The 20514-nt window shown below is 47.8% G+C and overlaps 1 protein-coding gene across 1 annotated transcript; it reads left to right on the top strand.

Moving 5' to 3' along the window:
* Positions 1-10904: 10904 nt before the first annotated feature.
* OPN1SW (opsin 1, short wave sensitive) lies at positions 10905-20209 on the top strand. The gene is made up of 5 exons (XM_083573092.1): positions 10905-11256; positions 12042-12210; positions 15643-15808; positions 17487-17726; positions 19684-20209. Exons 1-5 carry the CDS (start codon positions 10911-10913, stop codon positions 19804-19806), a joined length of 1044 nt encoding a protein of 347 aa, XP_083429218.1. The 5' UTR covers positions 10905-10910; the 3' UTR covers positions 19807-20209.
* The last annotated feature ends 305 nt before the right edge of the window (positions 20210-20514 follow it).

The raw sequence follows: 20514 nt of genomic DNA, 5'->3' as shown, positions 1-20514 counted from the left end.
TGCAAGAAGTTTTGTGAGGAGTATTATTGGAATTATTGCAAAAATGGAGAAGGGGAAGGATGATTTGTTAAGAGATGTAAAGGCAATATAAAGTTAAGAAATGCATAAGAAGTGGTTAAAACGGTGGATCATCAGAGGTGCTATAAAGAAAACATAAAACCAAATAAAGATAAGTCAAAGATTCATAAGTTTTCTGTTTATGTGATTTCATATATTTCATATTATATAAAGAATGTATAGTGATATTGTATCAAAAGGAAAATTGGGCCTGGGCAATCGGTTGCCCGTCAGGTTGACGTCTCCTTAAAAAAATGGCACCCCTTGAATAATCCTCTCCGTCTTTACTCGAAGAAGGCCACAAGGAACCCCACAGCTTGCTTAACACACACAAGCACACATAATGGTGGTTGTGAAAGAGGAATTTGGCACCATTTGCAATGCCCCTGACCTCCTTACCCACTGGCGGGAAGCCGCCCAAGGATAGGAAATGGGATTGACCCAATTGGATTACGGGGCCAGAGTTTCCTCCCTGGACATCCTACTTCACGCAGCTTCTCTGGGGCTTCCTGCCGCCGTGTGCCCCTTACTCTGGCGCACAGAAATGGGGGCACCTTTGCCGGCTGGCAGCTGGCACCTCCCTCAACCCGCCTTTGTCCCCCAAGGTGCTCCCAGACTCCCGTGCGGGATGGAGATTGTAGGTTTGCCCAGTTAGAGGCGATAAAACAGGCTGTCTCACACCCCGGTGTAGCAAATCCATAAGAAAGAAAGAAAGAAAGAAAGAGAAAGAAAGAAAGAAAGAAAGAAAGAAAGAAAGAAAGAAAGAAAGAAAGAAAGAAAGACTTTTTGGAATTCAGAAAGTGATGGAGAAATGCAATGAAGGGTTGTGGGAACAAACAATTAACAAAAAGGTGTATAAAGGTGTGTAAACATCGTGGGAGCAAATTGGGATGAACGCTCTGTAAATAGGCTTTAATAACATACCCTCTAACATTTGTCTGATGAAAATAGGGACGTCTTATATTACAGCCAAACCTGAGTTCTAGAACACCTCCGTTTTGGAACGTTTCGGCTCCCAAACGCCGAAAACCTGGAAGTAAATGTTCTGGTTTTCGAACGTTTTTCAGAACTCAAACAGCTTCCAAAGCGTGTTTCTCTCTTTCCCCCATTGAAATTTCTGACAGCCCTTTGATTTTCGGGTTTCGAATGCTTCAGAAGCCGAATGGTCTTCCGGAACGGATTACGTTCCAAAACCGAGGTTCTACTGTATTACAGTGGATGCTCGGGTTGCGAACGTGATCCGTGCGGGAAGCACATTCACAACCCACAGCGTTCACAACCCGCAGTGCCGCATCTGCGCACGTGCGGGTCGCGATTCGCCGCTTCTGCGCATGCGCAAAGCGTGATTTAGTGCTTCTGTGCATGCACGTGCGCCGAAACCCAGAAGTAACCAGTTCCGGTACTTCCGGGTTCGGCGCAGTGCGCAACCCAAAATCTCACAACCCGAAGCGTCTGTAACCCAAGGTATGACTGTATTATTATTATTATTATTATTATTATTATTATTATTATATTACCCTGCCCATCTGACTGGGTTGCCCCAGCCACTCTGGTTGGCTTCCAACATAAATAAAAACATAATAAAGCATTAAACATTTTTTTAAAAAACTTCCCTATCCAGAGCTGCCTTCAGATGTCCTCTAAAGGTTGTATAGTTGCTTATCTCCTTGGCTCACATAACTCCATACCCTCCAACATTTCTCCGATGGAAATAGGGACCTCCGAGGAAAAGCAGAACATTCTGGGATCAAATCAGAAACCATGAAGGCTTCTGTAAGTCCAGGACTGTCCCTGGAAAATAGGGACACTCGGCGGGTCTGAAATTATCCTGCGGAACTCACCGCCCCAAGGCTGAGGAGCGGGCACCAGATTGCTGGATGGATGCAGCTGGCCACAGGGGGCAGGTTTTGCTGACCCCAGAAACCCCAAGCAGAATCTGGGCACAAGATCCCAGCTGAAAGTTTCCCCACCTTATCCTCCACAGGCACAAACATTTTTCTCTATCTCTGCATGTTCCTTGTTCCACGACCTACATTCAGTTTCCACCTATGGGAACAAATTGCCAGGGGGAGTTTTTGGCAGGAAGGCAACCACGGCCTCTGGTATGCAGTAGAAATTTCCTGCAGGGTCCTAGGCTTACAGATGTTTGTGCTGCGTATTATGGCTCCCCTGGGGAAGCGAGAGAGGCAGGTAGACCTGGAGAGCTAAGCTCTACCTGCCCTCGTTTGACACCCGATTCCCCATGCCAGCCTGATGCCCGCTTATATCCCCTTTGGCATTCAAAAGAACATGAGAAGGTATAGGTAAAGGACTCCTGGACAGTTAAGTCCAGTCAAAGCTGACTATGGGGTTGCGGCGCTCAGCTCGCTTTCAGGCCGCAGTAGTGGCATACATGTTGTTGTTGTTTAGTCGCTTAGTTGTGTCCGACTCTTCGTGACCCCATGGACCAGAGCACGCCAGGCACTTCTGTCTTCCACTGCCTCCTGCAGTTTGGTCAAACTCATGTTTGTAGCTTCGAGAACACTGTCCCACCATCTTGTCCTCCGTCATCCCCTTATCCTTGTGCCCTCTATCTTTCCCAACATCAGGGTCTTTTCCAGGGAGTCTTCTCTTCTCATGAGGTGGCCAAAGTCTTGGAGCCTCAGCTTCAGGATCTGTCCTTCCAGTGAGCACTCAGGGTTGACAGCAAACTTGATAAGTTGATGCATTTTCAGCAGTGGCATTGACCCTCTGGGACTTCCATATCCTTAACTGCTTGATGTGGACAGTTCTTCTCCTGCTCTAAAAGTACCATATTTTTCGCTCCATAAGACGCACCTAGTTTTCAGAGGAGGAAAACAAGAAAAAAAATATTCTGAGCGAAACAGTGGATGCATGATTTTTGTGGTTCATGCTGTGGCCACAGAAATGATATGTGATTTGATGGCAAGTTTGGGGTAGCCCAATGCAAAAATCCTGAGGATCCATGTGGATCCGTGCTTTGTAGCCACGTTTTTGCACCATTGCGGCCCCACGAAACAGTGGGTGTGTGATTTTTTTTGGTGCAGGCTGTAGCCATAGACATGCTATGTGATCTGATGGTCAATTTGGGGTAGCCCAATGCAAAAATCCTGAGGATCCATGTGCTTTTACCTCCCCCTTCCCAGGCAGCCTCCTTTATCGCTAGAGTCCCTTATCTTCCTCCTGGTCACTTGCCGATCAGCTGCTCAGCGGCTTTGTTTCAACACCCACTTCCCTCTTTCTAAAAAAAAAAAAAAGCACAATCTGCTTTTCTCCCCTAGGCAATTCGGCTCCAGGGACCACGCATTCGCTCCATAAGACGCACAGACATTTCCCCTTAATTTTTAGGAGGAAAAAAGTGTGTCTTATGGAGCGAAAAATACGGTATATCTCAACCCCTTTCCAAACATCTTACTTCAGCCCACATAAGCTAAAAAAGATACCTGGGGCTCGTCCGGGATTTGAACCCGGGACCTCTCGCACCCTAAGCGAGAATCATACCCCTAGACCAACGAGCCAGCTGTTGCTGTGGCCTGCCAGATGTTGCCATTTGAAAAGAAGAAGCGCTGGCAAGCCGAGAAACCACAAAGCATCGTGCTCCTATATTTACATGTGTGAAGTTTGGAAACCATATCCCTGCAAACAGAGATAGTGAGATGATTAAGACCTGATGGCCTGTTTGCTTGAGCCTTCTTCTGGAGGGAGACCACCCTGGGCTATTTAATGAGCCTCTGTTCCTATTTGCTAAAGCCCACCCCAAAACAGAGACAATCTGTGAAATATACTCGGAGTCGAGAGTGGATTTCATGCTCTTTATTCAGCTCATAGTGGTGAGGAGGAATGGAAGTTCCCCCAGAATGTCTGCTTTATATACATTATTTACACAGTGGGCTCCACATGATTGGCTAATTCTGGGATTCACTTGTAGGCCAGTCAGGTTGCGGATTCACTTCCACCTGGAGCTGGATTGGGTGGCTCCTGTGAACCAATCAGACTGCTGCATTCTGAATTCTATTGTTCTAGGACCAATCAGACTGCTGCCTTTTGGATCCTATTCAACTCAGTACACCCTGGAAGCCAATATTTTCTAAAAGTCATAATTTCCTAAACACACTTCATGCTTCGCATGGTTAACCTGTGAAACTCCCTCCCACAGGAGCAAGTGAGGGCCACCAACCTTCAAAAGAGAATGGGACAAATTCATGGAGGATGAGAGCATCTGTGAGCTTTTTTTTTAAGGAACATCTCCCCCCAAAATTACATTTTTCTTGGATTTTTTAAGCCTTCCCCCCCAAATAAATCGCTCTACTTGTGATGCGTCCAGGTTTTCCCAACCGACATCCACACAGCAAAATGCTCCCCTCATTTTAATGCAGTTTAATGAAAGGCTTGTGATTCATAGACTCATAGAACTATAGAGCTGGAAGGGACCCAACGGTCATCTAGTCCAACCCGCGGCAGTGCAAGAATCACAGCTAATAATGGTTCCAGAAAAAAGCATCGTTGGACTGGTGTAGCATCCAGACCAGAATTGCCCACTCCAGTCTGTTAACGGAGAAATCCGAGGGCTCCCTTGGACAAAAAAAACAAGGACACCAGCCAGGAATACCAGAGCAAAACAGCAGCCAGTAGGCTTGGTCTTTATTGAAGACTGTCGCGACAGGACTCCCACCTGCCACCAGGTGAAACAAGATGGAAGCCCTGAACAAAAGAAGACCCCAACTTTTATTAGTTGCTAATCCCCCAAACTACACCCCTAAAACTACATCACAACTACATCACAAAAAAGGTTGAGGGAGGAGTTGTGGAGGTAACCTGAATATCTTGTCACCTGACTGGTTCCTCCTTTCCCCCTCCCCATGAGTCATTTCCAGAGGACAAAGGGGGGTTGGCAGTTTCCTGCCCCCAGAGGGAAGATCTGATCATTGTCCTTTGTTCCAGTCCGTGTTGAATCCACACCCATATGCAAGTCCGTTGTGACCCTGATGGTCTTCGGTCTGGGACCATCACGGTTGGCATGCCAACTGGGTAGGGCTCCTGCGTACGTGTTGTCACGCTCAAGGGATTGTGGCCATCCTGTATCAAACCATCCCCTTTGATAGTCCTTTCTTCATGGAGCAAAATAAAAGTGGACCGGTGTAAATCTGATGTACGGTTGATTTTCTATGAATTTATAACAGAAACGTCGCGTATGTCGTGTGTGTGTGTGTCGTGTTTGTACAAACTGAATGATTGGGGGTGGGTTTCCTGCAACAAGTCTTACCGAACCTTGGTGACACCCAGACATTGTTGGATCCCCCAACTCCCAACACCCAGCATGACCAGAAATTATGGGAGTTGTAGTATGACAAAAAGCGGAGGGCGCCAAGTTGGGGAAGCCTGACCCGCTCTGACTGGCAGTTTCCAGAAAGGTTTTCTGCTGAAACGAAAATTCAGACAGATGTCTTCTCTGTGACCTGTGGTCCTTTCCCTCGGGGGTGGTAAATGGGTTTTTTTTTCCCTAGCAGAAGGGCCACACTCCCTCCTGGGGACTTTTTGGGGTCCACATGCTTGTGGAAGCAAAAGCAGGAAGAGCAAACCAATGTAAATCAGAGGCCGGTGAGAAACCCGCCATCAGGATTCGAACACAAGACCGCTCTCCTCTCCTGTGGTTTCCAGTAACCGGTAATTTCAGAAGCATTTCTGCCTCCCAACTGTGGAAGCAAAGCATAATAATAATAATAATAATAATAATAATAATAATAATAATAATATAATTTATTATTTATACCCCACCCATCTGGCTGGGCTTCCCCAGCCACTCTGGGCGGCTTCCAACAAACACTAAAATATAGTAACCTATTAAATATTAAAAGCTTCCCTAAACAGGGCTGCCTTCAGATGTCTTCTAAAAGTTTGGTAGTTATTTTTCTCTTTGACATCTGCTGGGAGGGTGTTCCACAGGGCGGGTGCCACCACCGAGAAGGCCCTCTGCCTGGTTCCCTGTAACCTCACTTCTCGCAGGGAGGGAACCGCCAGAAGGCCCTCGGAGCTGGACCTCAGTGTCAGGGCTCGACGATGGGGGTGGAGACGCTCCTTCGGGTATACTGGACCGAGGCCGTTTAGGGCTTTAAAGGTCAGCACCAACACTTTGAATTGTGCTCGGAAACGTACTGGGAGCCAGTGTAGGTCTTTCAAGGCCGGTGTTATGTGGTCTCGGTGGCCGCTCCCAGTCACCAGTCTAGCTGCCGCATCCTGGATTAGTTGTAGTTTCCGGGTCACCTTCAAAGGTAGCTCCACATAGAGCACATTGCAGTAGTCCAAGCGGGAGATAACCAGAGCATGCACCACTCTGGTGAGACAGTCTGCGGGCAGGTAGCCTGAGCCTCTATTATTTGTCTAATCCAATATTTAAGATACTGGATTTTAAATCAGGCACGGCCAAACTTCGCCCTCCAGATGTTTTGAGACTACAATTCCCATCATTCCTGACCACTGGTCCTGCTAGCTAGGGATGATGGGAGTTGTAGTCCTAAAACATCTGGAGGGCCAAGTGTGGCCATGCCTTTTTTAAATTGTAGCAATCCGCTCCTGGGATCTGGTGTCGCAGGGGCAATAATATATCCAATTCTTGAATTGGCAAGATTCGAACTGGGGTCTTCTCGATCTGTAGCTCAGTCTCCTCCAAAGAGAGCCCCATCCTTACATGGGAGTAAATAATTCCCACTGATCAGGATAGGAAAGATGGCCACGAAAACATGCCCATGGCAAGATGACAGCCGCAGCGGATATTTTATGTGAATTAGTTAGCAAAAAAATCCAAATAATTTCCCCCAGGTTAGAAATATTGCGTTGTTATCCAGGCCTCCTGCATGTTCGCTACAAATTCTTATTTGTTGCAAGGAGTTTGATTCCACATGTGATTCCAGATGTCTCAGCGCATCTTCCTGTCACTTTCCTTGATGCAAAACACACACCCCCTCTTAATCTTTCTAATTAGAATGCAATCTAATCAAAATCTCAAACAGGAATGGAAAGGTGTAGAAGAATACATAGCCAAAAGATGCTCCAACAAGAATTTATTGATTTGAATAGACTGATTTCACAAGGTTAAGTTAAGCTCAGCAGATATATAAGATTGAACGTTTAATTATTAAGATGCAAAAATTACAATCTCAATAATAAAGTTACAAAACAATAACAAGGAAGTCACGCACAGGGCAAGGAATAAGAAATGGATCAATGTTAGTACATAATGAAATGTTAAATTTACGAATATAATGTAGATGTATCATTATGTAAAGATTTCATATATTGCATTGCAACATTAAAAATAAATAAATAAACTCTTAATCTTTTGGAGAAGCGGGTATGTTGCACAAGCCTCCCTAATCAACTTTAATTGCACAACCTGAATTTGCCGGCAAGCGATTGGATCGTGGCCAAAAAAGGGAAGCCGGCCAAAAATGAGCGGCCCCGGGTGATCTGCACTGGTAAATCTGGATTTTCAGAAACGCTAAATGCATGTGTGGTTTCCACTTGTCTGCTCCTTTGCCTAGTCGGAGTTCAAAAAGTAGGGCTCGTCCGGGATTTGAACCCGGGACCTCTCGCACCCTAAGCGAGAATCATACCCCTAGACCAACGAGCCAGTTGCTTACAGCCTTTCCAGATGTTCTCTTCAGGCCGGCTGGTAATTTGCAGGCTCAAATTACCTTCTCTCTGCATGTGGCAGGCAAGGAACAGGGTGATGCGCCACATTCCCATATGGCGCTCACATGCTCATGTCCACGTTGCTCAGGAGCAAAGCTCTTAACCCCTTTGGCGCCGGGGAGAATTGGCCAGACCGGATTCCGCGAAGTAAATGGGAATTTAACACACAGAGGAGCATCTTAAGCTACATTTACCCCTCTGCCCTTAAAGGGGGGAAAGTCCCATTTATTCGGGGTGGGGGAAAGGGGTGGAGGAATAAGCAGAGCTTGAGGCCAAAATCCCAAGCAAGCTCACTACCACTTGGTTTGCCAACTTTCTAACCAGCCTCTGTTGCTGTGCTTTTAATGAGGCAGTTTAGTACGCCAACATTCATTCGGTTCGCGAGTTATAATACAGTGGTACCTCGGTTCTCAGACTTAATCCGTTCCGAAACCAAAGCTTTCCAAAAACCGAGGCACGTTTTCCCACAGAAAGTAATGCAAGATGGATTAATCCGTTCCAGACTTTTAAAAACAACCCCTAAAACAGCAATTTAACATGGATTTTACTTTCTAACGAGACCACTGATCCATAAAATGAAAGCGATTAACGATGTACTGCAGTCACACAATCGATCCGTCAGAAGCTGAACTGGGTTCCACACAGTCACAAAAAGAGAAAAAAAGAGCCGCAAAAACAAAAACACAAAATAAATAGCAAAAACAGACAGACTTTAGCATAACACTCAAACAGAAGTGTGGCACTCAAAACGGAAGCATAACACTCAAAAAAGCGTGTTCAGCTTCTGAAAAAAGTTCACAAACCAGAACACTTACTTCCAGGTTTGCAGTGTTTGGGTTCCAAGTTGTTTGAGTACCAAGGCATTTGAGAACCAGGGTACCACTGTAATAATAATAATAATAATAATAATTGATTTATACCCCACCCATCTGACTGGGTTTCCCCAGCCACTCTGGGCGGCTCCCAACAGAATAAAAAAGCGATAAAATATCAAGCATTAAAAACTTCATAGAATCATAGAATCATAGAGTTGGAAGAGACCACAAGGGCCATCGAGTCCAACCCCCTGCCAAGCAGGAAACACCATCAGAGCACTCCTGACATATGGTTGTCAAGCCTCTGCTTAAAGACCTCCAAAGAAGGAGACTCCACCACACTCCTTGGCAGCAAATTCCACTGTCAAACAGCTCTTACTGTCAGGAAGTTCTTCCTAATGTTTAGGTGGAATCTTCTTTCTTGTAGTTTGGATCCATTGCTCCGTGTCCGCTTCTCTGGAGCAGCAGAAAACAACCTTTCTCCCTCCTCTATGTGACATCCTTTTATATATTTGAACATGGCTATCATATCACCCCTTAACCTCCTCTTCTCCAGGCTAAACATGCCCAGCTCCCTTAGCGTTCCTCATAAGGCATCGTTTCCAGGCCTTTGACCATTTTGACCTAAACACTTTATAAAATTATTCCACTTTATTTGTAGTTCTGCAATGCTACCCCCAATGTTAACTCGTTCTTGCCGTCTAGAGGAACTCTCATGAGCTACAGAGCATCTAAAGGGGAACAGGGGAGAGAACGCGGTGGAAAACATTTGTGGTAGAAATAGCTACAGGATTTCAACAGGAAACTGCAGGTCATGGACTGGTTGGATCTAAAGCAGTCTGCCTGCCCTGAAATTTTCGCAGGTACGGACTGTATTAAAAGTGGAGTTGCGTATAACCAGCCCAGTTGCATCCTGGGCACAAATCGTCATGAAGCACACCATTCCCTGCAAAGAATGCTGGGAACTGTAGTCCGCCTGAGCTACAGTTCCCAGCACCCTTAGGCAACTACACTTCCTGGGATTACAGTGGATGCTTGGGTCATGAACGTGATCCGTGCGGGAGGCACATTCGCAACCCGCAGCGTTCGCAACCTGCGACCCATGCGTCTGCGCACGCGCGGGTTGCAATTTGGCACTTCTGCGCATGCATAAAGCACAATTCGGCACTTCTGTGCATACGCAAAGCGCGATTTAGCGCTTCTGCAAATGCACAAACGCCCAAACCCGGAAGTAACCATTCCAGTACTTCCGGGTTCGGCACAGTGCGCAACCCAAAATCACACAACCCAAAGCGTCTGTAACCCGAGGTATGACTGTACTCGGAGGGAAATAATGTGTGCTTCAAATGTACGACATGTGCATTGATAAAGTCGAGGGAATTCAGTTTCCAGTAGTGGGGTGGAGAGTGAATGGGGAGAGAGAGCGAGGACCGTTGAGGGAGTTGGGTTTATTTGGCCTGGAGAAGAGAAGGGGATACGAAAGCAAAAAGCACAACTGTCCCGTTTCGAGCGGGACACCCCAAATTTACAGAAGCAGCCCCAGCTTCTGATCCCAATTCTGGATGTCCCATTTGGGTTCCTATGCTATAGCTGCGATTCTCCCTCTCTCTCTCTCTCTCTCTCTCTCTCTCTCTCTCTCTCTCTCTCTCAAATTCAGCTTTACATATAACAATTAAAATCACATGTAAATCATAATAAAATATACATAGGATTCTCTGAATCCCTTGACTTCCCTCCATGGGTTCCACAGTTATTTTTTGCCGACTGCATCGTATAACATTCTCCATATTTCCTGAACGCTCAGTTCTCACCATAGTTCTTGTCACACTGCAAGCGGTTTTTTTAAAAATCCTGCCAACGTTTTTAATTGTTTACAGTGTTCCTTTTAGTAAGAACCATCCTTTGCTAAATTTATTATCATCTTGGTTTCTGATCTTCCCGGTCATTTCTGCTACAGCTGAGATTCTCCGCATCGCAAGGGGGTTGGGATAGATGACCGCTGAGGGTCCCCCAACTCTACGATTCTACAAAGTGCTTTTGAGAGAGGCTTCCTGGGAAGCGAACGGGGGAAATACGGCTTTGCGTCGCCTTGCCCTCTGCCATCCCGAAGAGTCCCTCGCAATCAGCTCCGATCTGGACAGCAAATGAGATTATCCCCTGAGAGGGGCTTAAGGGACAGCAGGTAAGGGTCTTAGATGCCCTCAATCCTCCAGTTTGCCTCTGGGATGATCAGGATTAGTGGCTGATCCTGGGCCGAGCCTCTAAGTGGATTGCCCCCTCCGTCCTCCTATAACAGGAGGGCAGGGGCCCCTCGGGCAGATCTTGGTCCCCGTGGCGCCACCAGGGACGATGTCCGGCGAAGAAGACTTCTACCTCTTTGAGAACATCTCCAAGGTGGGTCCTTGGGATGGACCCCAGTACCACATCGCCCCAATGTGGGCCTTCTACTTCCAGACGGCCTTCATGGGCTTCGTCTTCTTCGCCGGGACGCCCCTCAACGCCATCATCCTGGTGGTCACCGTCAAATACAAGAAGCTCCGCCAGCCGCTGAACTACATCCTGGTCAACATCTCCTTCGCCGGGTTCCTCTTCTGTGTCTTCTCCGTCTTCACCGTCTTCCTGGCCAGCTCACAAGGCTACTTCTTCTTCGGCAGGCACATCTGTGCCCTGGAGGCCTTCCTGGGCTCGGTGGCAGGTAAAAGCCCCGGAGGAGGAGCGGAGTAGAATAGAGTTGCAGTGTCGGGTAGGTCCCTCAAAGGTCATCCGGCCCAGCCCGCAGAGAATGGCAGCGGAAGAACGCCTGGCCTTCGTTGGGGATTCTCGTTCAGGTCTCCTCTTCCTTGCCTTTTCAGTACACTTAAAGGACTCCCAATTGCATAATAATAATAATAATAATAATAATAATAATAATAATAATAATTTATTTTTCATACCCTGCCCATCTGGCTGGGTTTCCCCAGCCACTCTGGGTGGCTCCCAACTAAAAATACATTAAAACATCAGACATTAAAAACTACCTTCAGGTGTCTTCTGAATGTCAGGTAGTTGTTTATCTCTTTGACATCTGATCGGAGGGCGTTCCACAGGGCAGGCGCCACCACCAAGAAGGCCCTCTGCCAGTTTCCCTGTAACTTGGCTTCTCGCAGGGAGGGAACCGCCAGAAGGCCCTCAGAGCTGGACCTCAGTGTCCGGGCTGTACGATGGGGGTGGAGACGCTCCTTCAGGTATATCAGAATAATAGAATTGGAGACTTGTGAGGGAGCCCCAAGGCTCATCTAGTCCAGCCCAGAGAATCCCTGAAGAACCCCCAACAGCACCACACTGCAACCAACCGGCATGCAGGAGGACTGTAATTCCTCCCCTTGCGTTTTTCCTTCTCCCTCCCTGTCCCTTTTTCCTTGCGTGTCGTGCCCTTGGGGGCCTGGCTGGCTGCCGATCTTCGCCAACCCTTGTCCGTTTCTGTCTCCCCACCCACCCCAGGGCTGGTCACCGGCTGGTCCTTGGCCTTCCTCGCCTTCGAACGCTACATCGTCATCTGCAAGCCCTTTGGGAATTTCCGCTTCAACTCCAAGCACGCCCTTCTGGTGGTGGCAGCGACTTGGTTCATTGGCATCGGAGTCTCAATCCCACCCTTTTTTGGGTGGAGCAGGTGAGGTGGAAAAGGAGGGAGTCTTCCGAAGCCCAGATTGGGGAGAAGGTCCATAGACTGGAAGCCTGTGTGTGTGTGTGTGTGTGTGTGTGTGTGTGTGTGAGAGAGAGAGAGAGAGAGAGAGAGAGAGAGAGAGAGAGAGAGAGAGAGAGAGATTTTTATTGGTTTTACATATAACCACATTCAAAATAAATTATAATATTTTTAAAAATTGTAAAGTAATAATGATAAATAATAATAATTTATTATTTCTACCCCGACAATCTGGCTGGGTTTCCCCAGCCACTCTGGGCGGCTTCTAACAGAACACTAAAATACAGTAACCTATTATACATTAAAAGCTTCCCTAAACAGGGCTGCCTTCAGATGTCTTCTAAAAGTCTGGTAGTTGTTGTTCTCTTTGACATCTGGTGGGAGGGCGTTCCACAGGGCGGGTGCCACCACCGAGAAGGCCCTCTGCCTGGTTCCCTGTAACTTGGCTTCTCGCATAGAGGGAACTGCCAGAAGGCCCTCGGAGCTGGACCTCAGTGTCCGGGCAGAACTATGGGGGTGGAGACGCTCCTTCAGGTATACTGGACCGAGGCCGTTTAGGGCTTTAAAGGTCAGCACCAACACTTTGAATTGTGCTCGGAAACGGACTGGGAGCCAATGTAGGTCTTTCAAGACCGGTGTTATATGGTCTCGGTGGCCGCTCCCAGTCACCAGTCTAGCTGCCGCATTCTGGATTAGTTGTAGTTTCCGGGTCACCTTCAAAGGTAGCCCCACATAGAGCTCATTGCAGTAGTCCAAGTGGGCGATAACTAGAGCATGCACCACTCTGGCGAGACAGTCCACTCGCATATAGGGTCTCATCCTGTGTACCAGATGGAGCTGGTAAACAGCTGCCCTGAACACAGAACTGACCTGCGCCTCCATGGACAGCTGTGAGTCCAAAGTGACTCCCAGGCTGCTCACCTGGTCCTTCAGGGGCACCATTGCCCCATTCAGGACCAGGGAGTCTTCCACACCCGCCCGCCCCCTGTTCCCCAAAAACTGTACCCCCCAAAACAGTACCGACTAAGTTTGCTATTGGACAGCTTTTTGATTTTTTATTTATTTATTTCGACTGCATCAGACCAACACGGCTACCTACCTGAATATAATCACATTGCGTAACATCGTACCCTATTATTTTATCTCTTTGGCTCTTCTTAGCCTACCGAGTTCCGTCCCTCCCGTCTGATGGTTCACAAAACTAAACTTTGCATCTTTACATTTTGCTTCGTTTCCTACCCTTGTTTCACCATTGCCTAAAACACTATATTACTCCACCTGAATAGGTAGCAATTTCATCTTACAAATCTTCAGATCACCCTGCTAATGATGTTAATTGCTTACAGTTGTCTTTCAAATATAATATAAATTTGTTCCAGTCCTTTTGGATTGCTTGATCTCTCTGGTTCCAGATTCTTCCTGTCAGTTTTGCCAGTTCTGCAAAATCCATCAGCCTCATCTGCCTCTCTTCTTTTGCTGGTAACTCCTGTTGTTTCCATCTTTGGGCTAACAAAATTCTTGCCGCAGTTGTTGCTCATAAGAACAATTTTTTATCTCGTCTCAGTATCTCTCTACCCACTATACCCAATAAAAAATGCTTCTGGTTTTTTAACAAAAGTGTTTTTGAACGTTTTCTTTAGCTCATTGTATATCATTTCCCAGAAAGCTTTTACCTTTTTACATGTCCACCACAGATGGTAAAAAGTACCCTCCTTTTCTTTTATCAGATCTAAATGATCAGACAACAGCAAAGGTTGCTAGGTTTATCGAGGGTGCAATGAGATTAAGGGCCACTATCTGAACAATAATATTGGTCATTTGATTGCCCCTTTTACCCATTTCTGTCTATTTATTTGTATATATTGCTTGTTTTATGTTGCCATGGCCGTTGGCTAATGCGAATAAAGTCTACTATTATTAAAATTACCCTCCTTTTCCTTACATTTCCAACATTCAATTTTAGTTCTGTACATTTTGGGCAGTTTAACTGGTGTTAAACACCACCTATACATCATTTTCATAACATTTCCCTGAAGCATCCTGCATGCTGTAAAATTAACACCTTCATTCCATAACCTCTCCCATTCTTCTAACTGTATATTATGGTCTGTGCAGTAGCTATTAGCAGGAGTGACTGAAAGTAGTCAGCAAGCTTCTGAGTCACACAGGACGCTTCTTCTTCAGGGTCTACTCTAGAGGGAAAGGCTGCTAGTTATGGCACGTCTATGGACCGGTTGTGAGTTCGCTCCTGGTGCAAAGGATTCAAATGCTGTTCTTCCTTGGAACACTGTTTGGATCTGCCTCTTAGCGCTGAATGGATCACGCAGAACCCTTGCTGGGAGTTCCCTCCTGAGCAGGGTTGCCATATTTCAAAAAGTGAAAAGTTTTTGAGTTATTTTTATGGGGAATCGGCAAAAACAGCACTGCCATGGGCTGCTATGTCCGGATTTTCCTGGATGTTTTTCTGATTTCCACCCGGACACTTCTGCAGACTGTAATACTCCAGATATGTCCGGGATATTCCGGACGGATGGCAACCCCACTCCTCAGTTCTTTCAATGCCATCTCCTCATCCTAAACACATAGGATGGGGGACACCTGGCTTACTAGCAGTACACGGGGAAAAGATCTAGGGGTCATGGTGGACCGCAAGCTCTACATGAGCCAACCATGTGATGCAGCAGCAAAAAAAGCTATCGCTATTCTAGGCTGCATCAACAGAAGTCTAGTGTCCAGGTAAATGGAAGTCATAGTCCCATTCTATTCCTCCTTGGTCAGATCCCTCCTGGAATACTGTGTCCAGTTCTGGGCACCACAATTTAAGAAGGATATTGGCAAGGTGGAAGGTGTGCAGAGGAGGGTGACAAAGATGGTCAAGAGCCTGGAAACGACGAAGCTGTTGTTGTTGTTGTTTAGTCATTTGGTCGTATCCGACTCTTTGTGACCCCCTGGACCAGAGCACTCCTGTCTTCCACTGCCTCCCACAGTTTGGTCAAACTCATGCTGGTAGCTCCTTTAACACTGTCCTACCATCTTGTCCTCTGTCGTCCCCTTCTCCTTGTGTCCTCCATCTTTCCCAACATCAGGGTCTTTTCCAGGGAGTCTTCTCTTCTCAGGAGGTGGCCAAAGTCTTGGAGCCTCAGCTTCAGGATCTGTCCTTCCAGGGAGCACACAGGGCTGATTTCCTTCAGAATGGAGAGGTTTGATCTTCTTGCAGTCCATGGGACTCTCAAGAGTCTCCTCCAGCACCAGAATTCAAAAGCATCCATTCTTTGGCGATCAGCCTTCCTTATGGTCCAGCTCTCACTTCCATACATCACTACTGGGAAAACCATATTTTGGAAATATGCTCCTACAAAGCCAATATCCTCCCCTCACCCCTGCTCCTCTGCCTTTCAGGTTCATCCCCGAAGGCCTGCAGTGCTCCTGCGGCCCCGATTGGTACACAGTTGGCACCAAGTACAAGAGCGAATACTACACCTGGTTCCTCTTCATCTTCTGCTTCATTGTGCCCCTCACTCTCATCGTCTTCTCCTACTCGCAGCTCCTGGGCGCCCTCCGTGCCGTAAGTACCTCCTGCCCAGCTCCTCTGACCCCTTTCACAACAATCTTGTGAGGTAGGGTGAGGCGGACAGGGAGCGCCGAGCGCCCTAGGTCGCCCAGGGAGCTGGCCGTGTGGAGAGTTGAACCCTGGTCTCTCCCAGGTCCTAATCTGTCACTCTAACTACTACACCCCCTCTTCTCAAGAGCTGGCAGGTACATCAGAAAAGCCCTGCTGGACCCCAGGTTGATGTTGGCATCCCAGGGGCGCCATTTCTTAAGAGACGCTAAAAAGACAAGGGTCCCTGCGGCTGGATCAAACCCAGTACAGTGGTACGTCGGGTTACAGACGCTTCAGGTTACAGACTCCACTAACCCAGAAATAGTACCTTGGGTTAAGAACTTTGCTTCAGGATGAGAACAGAAATTGTGCGGCGGCAGCAGCAGGAGGCCCCATTAGCTAAAGTGGTACCTCAGGTTAAGAACAGTTTCAGGTTAAGAACGGAGCTCCAGCATGAATTAAGTTCTTAACCCGAGGTACCACTGTTCTTGCTGTGTGCAACCAAACATCTAAATGGGAAGACTGTAATCAATAATAATAATAATAATTTATTATTTATACCCCGCCCATCTGGCTGAGTTTCCCCAGCCACTCTGGGCGACTCCCAATCGAGTGTTAAAACCATACAGCGTTAAATATTAAAAACTTCCCTGAACAGGGCTGCCTTCAGATGTCTTTTGAAGATAGGATAGCTGCTTATTTCCTTCACATCTGAAGGAAGGGAGGGTGTTCCACAGGGTGGAATTACCGAGAAGGCCCTCTGCCTGGTTCCCTGTAACCTCACTTCTCACAGGGAGGGAACCGCCAGAAGGCCCTCGGCGCTGGACCTCCATGTCCGGGCTGAACGATGGGGGTGGAGACGCTCCTTCAGATATACTGGACCGAGGCCGTTTAGGGCTTTAAGGGTCAGCACCAACACTTTGAATTGTGCTCGGAAACGTCCTGGGAGCCAATGCAGATCTCTCAGGACCGGTGTTACGTGGTCTCAGCGGCCACTCCCAGTCACCAGTCTAGCTGCCGCATTCTGGATTAATTGCAGTTTCCAGGTTACCTTCAAAGGCAGCCCCACGTAGAGCGCATTGCAGTTGTCTAAGTGAGAGATAACTAGCAAGCAAATGATGAAATGATAAATGCATGGGGAATAGATATTTTTCGAGATGAGCATTGCAGATACATTTCCTCAAGTCTCCAATTCATCCAGCCTCATGCTTTCAGCTGATTAGGAAATCAAACTAATCCTGTTTTGACAACACACCAATAACTACCAGGATAGCTTTTTTCCCTGCCGTTTCCAGCAGCCAGTATTCAGAAGCCCTCTCCTCTTCCCGAATTTGTCTAATCCTCTTTCAAAGCCGGATAGGTTGGCGGCCACTCCTGTGGCAGGGAGTTCCGCCGTCAGCTGTGCTGATGGAATCAACCCCACGGAGCTGGGCCGCACCCCACCCTACGGTGCTCCCGCCCGGCCGCCGATAGCCGCCGAGCGAACGCCTTTGCGTAGTTCTGGGGGCATCGGTCACCCGCCCGCTGCCGAGCGAGTGTTGCAGCGGGTCAGGCTGGATGGCCTTTGGGGAGCCCCCTTCCAATTGCTACCCCCTACATCTTGCGAGAGGTGTTGTGCCTGGTTCTCGCCCTCCTTCTCCAGGTAGCCGCTCAGCAGCAGGAGTCGGCCACGACCCAGAAGGCCGAGCGGGAGGTCTCTCGGATGGTGGTGGTGATGGTGGGCTCGTTCTGCCTCTGCTACGTCCCGTACGCCGCGCTCGCCATGTACATGGTCAACAACCGGGACCACGGCCTGGACCTGCGATTGGTCACCATCCCCGCCTTCTTCTCCAAGTCCGCCTGCGTCTACAACCCCATCATTTATTGCTTCATGAACAAGCAGGTGAGTCGCCAGCCAGCCGCTCCGCAGGCGGGGAGAGGGGCGCAAAACGTGGCGGGGCTGCAAGGTTGCGATTCACTGCCGGCATCCCAGAGACAATGGAGTGTGCTTTCAGGGGTCAAACCGCTGGGGAATCGCAACTCCGTTTATACGCCATCCATCTGATTGGCTTGCCCCAGCCACTCCGGGCGGCTTCCAAGAGAACACTAAAATACAATAACGTGTTGTTGTTGTTGTTTAGTCGTTTAGTCGTGTCCGACTCTTCGTGACCCCCTGGACCAGAGCACGCCAGGCCCTCCTGTCTTCCACTGCCTCCCGCAGTTTGGTCAAACTCATGCTGGTAGCTTCCAGAACACTGTCCCACCATCTTGTCCTCCGTCATCCCCTTCTCCTTGTGCCCTCCATCTTTCCCAACATCAGGGTCTTTTCCAGGGAGTCTTCTCTTCTCATGAGGTGCCCAAAGTATTGGAGCCTCAGCTTCAGGATCTGTCCTTCCAGTGAGCACTCAGGGCTGATTTCCTTAAGAATGGATACGTTTGGTCTTCTTGCAGTCCATGGGACTCTCAAGAGTCTCCTCCAGCACCAGAATTCAAAAGCATCCATTCTTCGGCGATCAGCCTTTTTGATGGTCCAGCTCTCACTTTCATACATCGCTACTGGGAAAACCATGGCTTTAACTATACGGATACAATAACCTATTAAACATTAAAAGCTTCCCTAAACAGGGCTGCCTTCAGATGTCTTCTAAAAGTCTGGTAGTTGTTGTTCTCTTTGACATCTGATGGGAGGGTGTTGCACAGGGCAGGAGCCACCACCGAGAAGGCCCTCTGCCTGCTTCCCTGTAGCTTTGCTTCTCGCAGGGAGGGAACCGCCAGAAGGCCCTCGGAGCTGGACCTCAGTGTCCGGGTAGAACGATGGGGGTGGAGATGCTCCTTCAGGTTTAAAGCCGTTTAGGGCTTTAAAGGTCAACACCAACACTTTGAATTGTGCTCGGAAACGTACTGGGAGCCAGTGTAGGTCCTTCAAGACCGGTGTTATGTGGTCTTGGCGGCCACTCCCAGTCACCAGTCATGTTGCCGCATTCTGGATTAGTTGTAGTTTCCGGGTCACCTTCAAAGGTAGCCCCACATAGAGCTCATTGCAGGAGTCCAAGAGGGAGATAACCAGAGCATGCACCACTCTGGCAAGACAGTCTGCGGGCAGGGAGGGTCTCAGCCTGCGCACCAGATGGAGCTGGTATAAAAACACAATAAAATGTTAAATATTTTTTTTAAAAAAATTGCAGTCCAGGTGTCTTTCAGATGTCTTCTAAGTTGTCTCTTTGACTTGGGGATCGCATAACTCCATACCCTCCAATATTTTCTGATATTTCCCACTTAAGGAAAAGTGGGACATTCCAGGATCAAATCCCTGGAAAATAGGGACACACACACACACACACACAATATTTTCTGTTTTACAATTTAGAATATTCATTTAAACAACCTTAAAATATCAATGATTTCCCTTCTTCTCTTTCCATGGTTCATTTTGCATAACATAAATCCCTGCATATTTTACAAAAACTAAACCATTCAGTATTTCATTATTACACCCATCAAAACTTATTTACATTGTTGAATTTATCTGAATGCTGCCAACGTTTTCAAGTGTACAGAGTTTGCCCCCATGTTGTTGTTGTTTAGTCATTTGTCATGTCTGACTCTTCGTGACCCCCTGGACCAGAGCATGCCAGGCCCTCCTGTCTTCCACTGCCTCCCACAGTTTGGTCAAATTGCCCCCATATATTCAATAAACATTTTCCAATCTCCTTTAAACGTATTTTCTTCTTGCTCTCTTATTCTATATGTTAGATCCACAAGCTGTGCATATTCCATCAGTTTCAGCTGCCATTATTCTTTGTTTGATACCTCGCTCGTTTTCCATTTCTGAGCTAACAACAACTCCCTTTCCTTGCCAGTTTCGGGCTTGCATCATGGAGACCGTTTGTGGCAAACCCATGACCGACGAGTCTGACGTGTCCAGCTCAGCCCAGAAGACAGAGGTGTCCTCGGTTTCCTCCAGCCAGGTCAGCCCCAGCTAAGGAGAGCATGCCGGGGGTCCCAAGAAGGCGAGAGACCCTCCCCAGCCACCCAAAGCCGGGCCCAGGATGTCCAGGGGAGAGAGAGGGCCGAAAGGGTTCCTCCATGGTTCGGACACAGGGCAAAGGCCCAGGACTTCAATACCCAGATAATTTGGTCTCTCATAGTTTCACACCGGCAAAACGGACCGGCTCAATCGAGCGAAAAAAGGACAGCTACGGTCAGATCGTGTCTCCGGGGGTTACTGGTGCAGAGTCGTCGGGCAGAACCATGCACACTTCTGAATTTCCTTCTGAATTTGGAGTTTTTCACGAAGCTAAACCACCAGATTTATTTAAGACGATTTTAACCCTTTAAAAATTGCTGTTGCGCTCAGGTTAAGTTGTGGGAAACGGCACGTTCAAAGAACCAACTTGGGGAGGGGGGAGGCAGCAGGAAGATGGCGGGCATTAAAAGTTAAGAGGGGCTAGCCGGTGGGAATTAATCCGAAGGAATTAAAACTAGGAAGCAGAAGGCGCTGTGAAGCCATCCTGCTGAAACCCTCATGGAATTGCCATGTCCCCTTCAGGGTTTTTTGGCAGCTCCTTTCAAAGCAACAAGCATGAGGCCTAGAAACTTGATTTTGCAAAGCGAGCTGCCGCACGGAAGCAGAGAGCCCTGAAGTGTACAGTCAACTCACAAACTGCCCTGCGTGTAATGACCGCAACTCC

Source organism: Podarcis filfolensis (genome assembly GCF_964270895.1).
Source record: "Podarcis filfolensis genome assembly, chromosome: 10".
Classification (NCBI taxonomy): domain Eukaryota; kingdom Metazoa; phylum Chordata; class Lepidosauria; order Squamata; family Lacertidae; genus Podarcis; species Podarcis filfolensis.
Note: the sequence above shows the minus strand (reverse complement) of the source record. Positions and strands in the feature narration are given on the sequence as shown.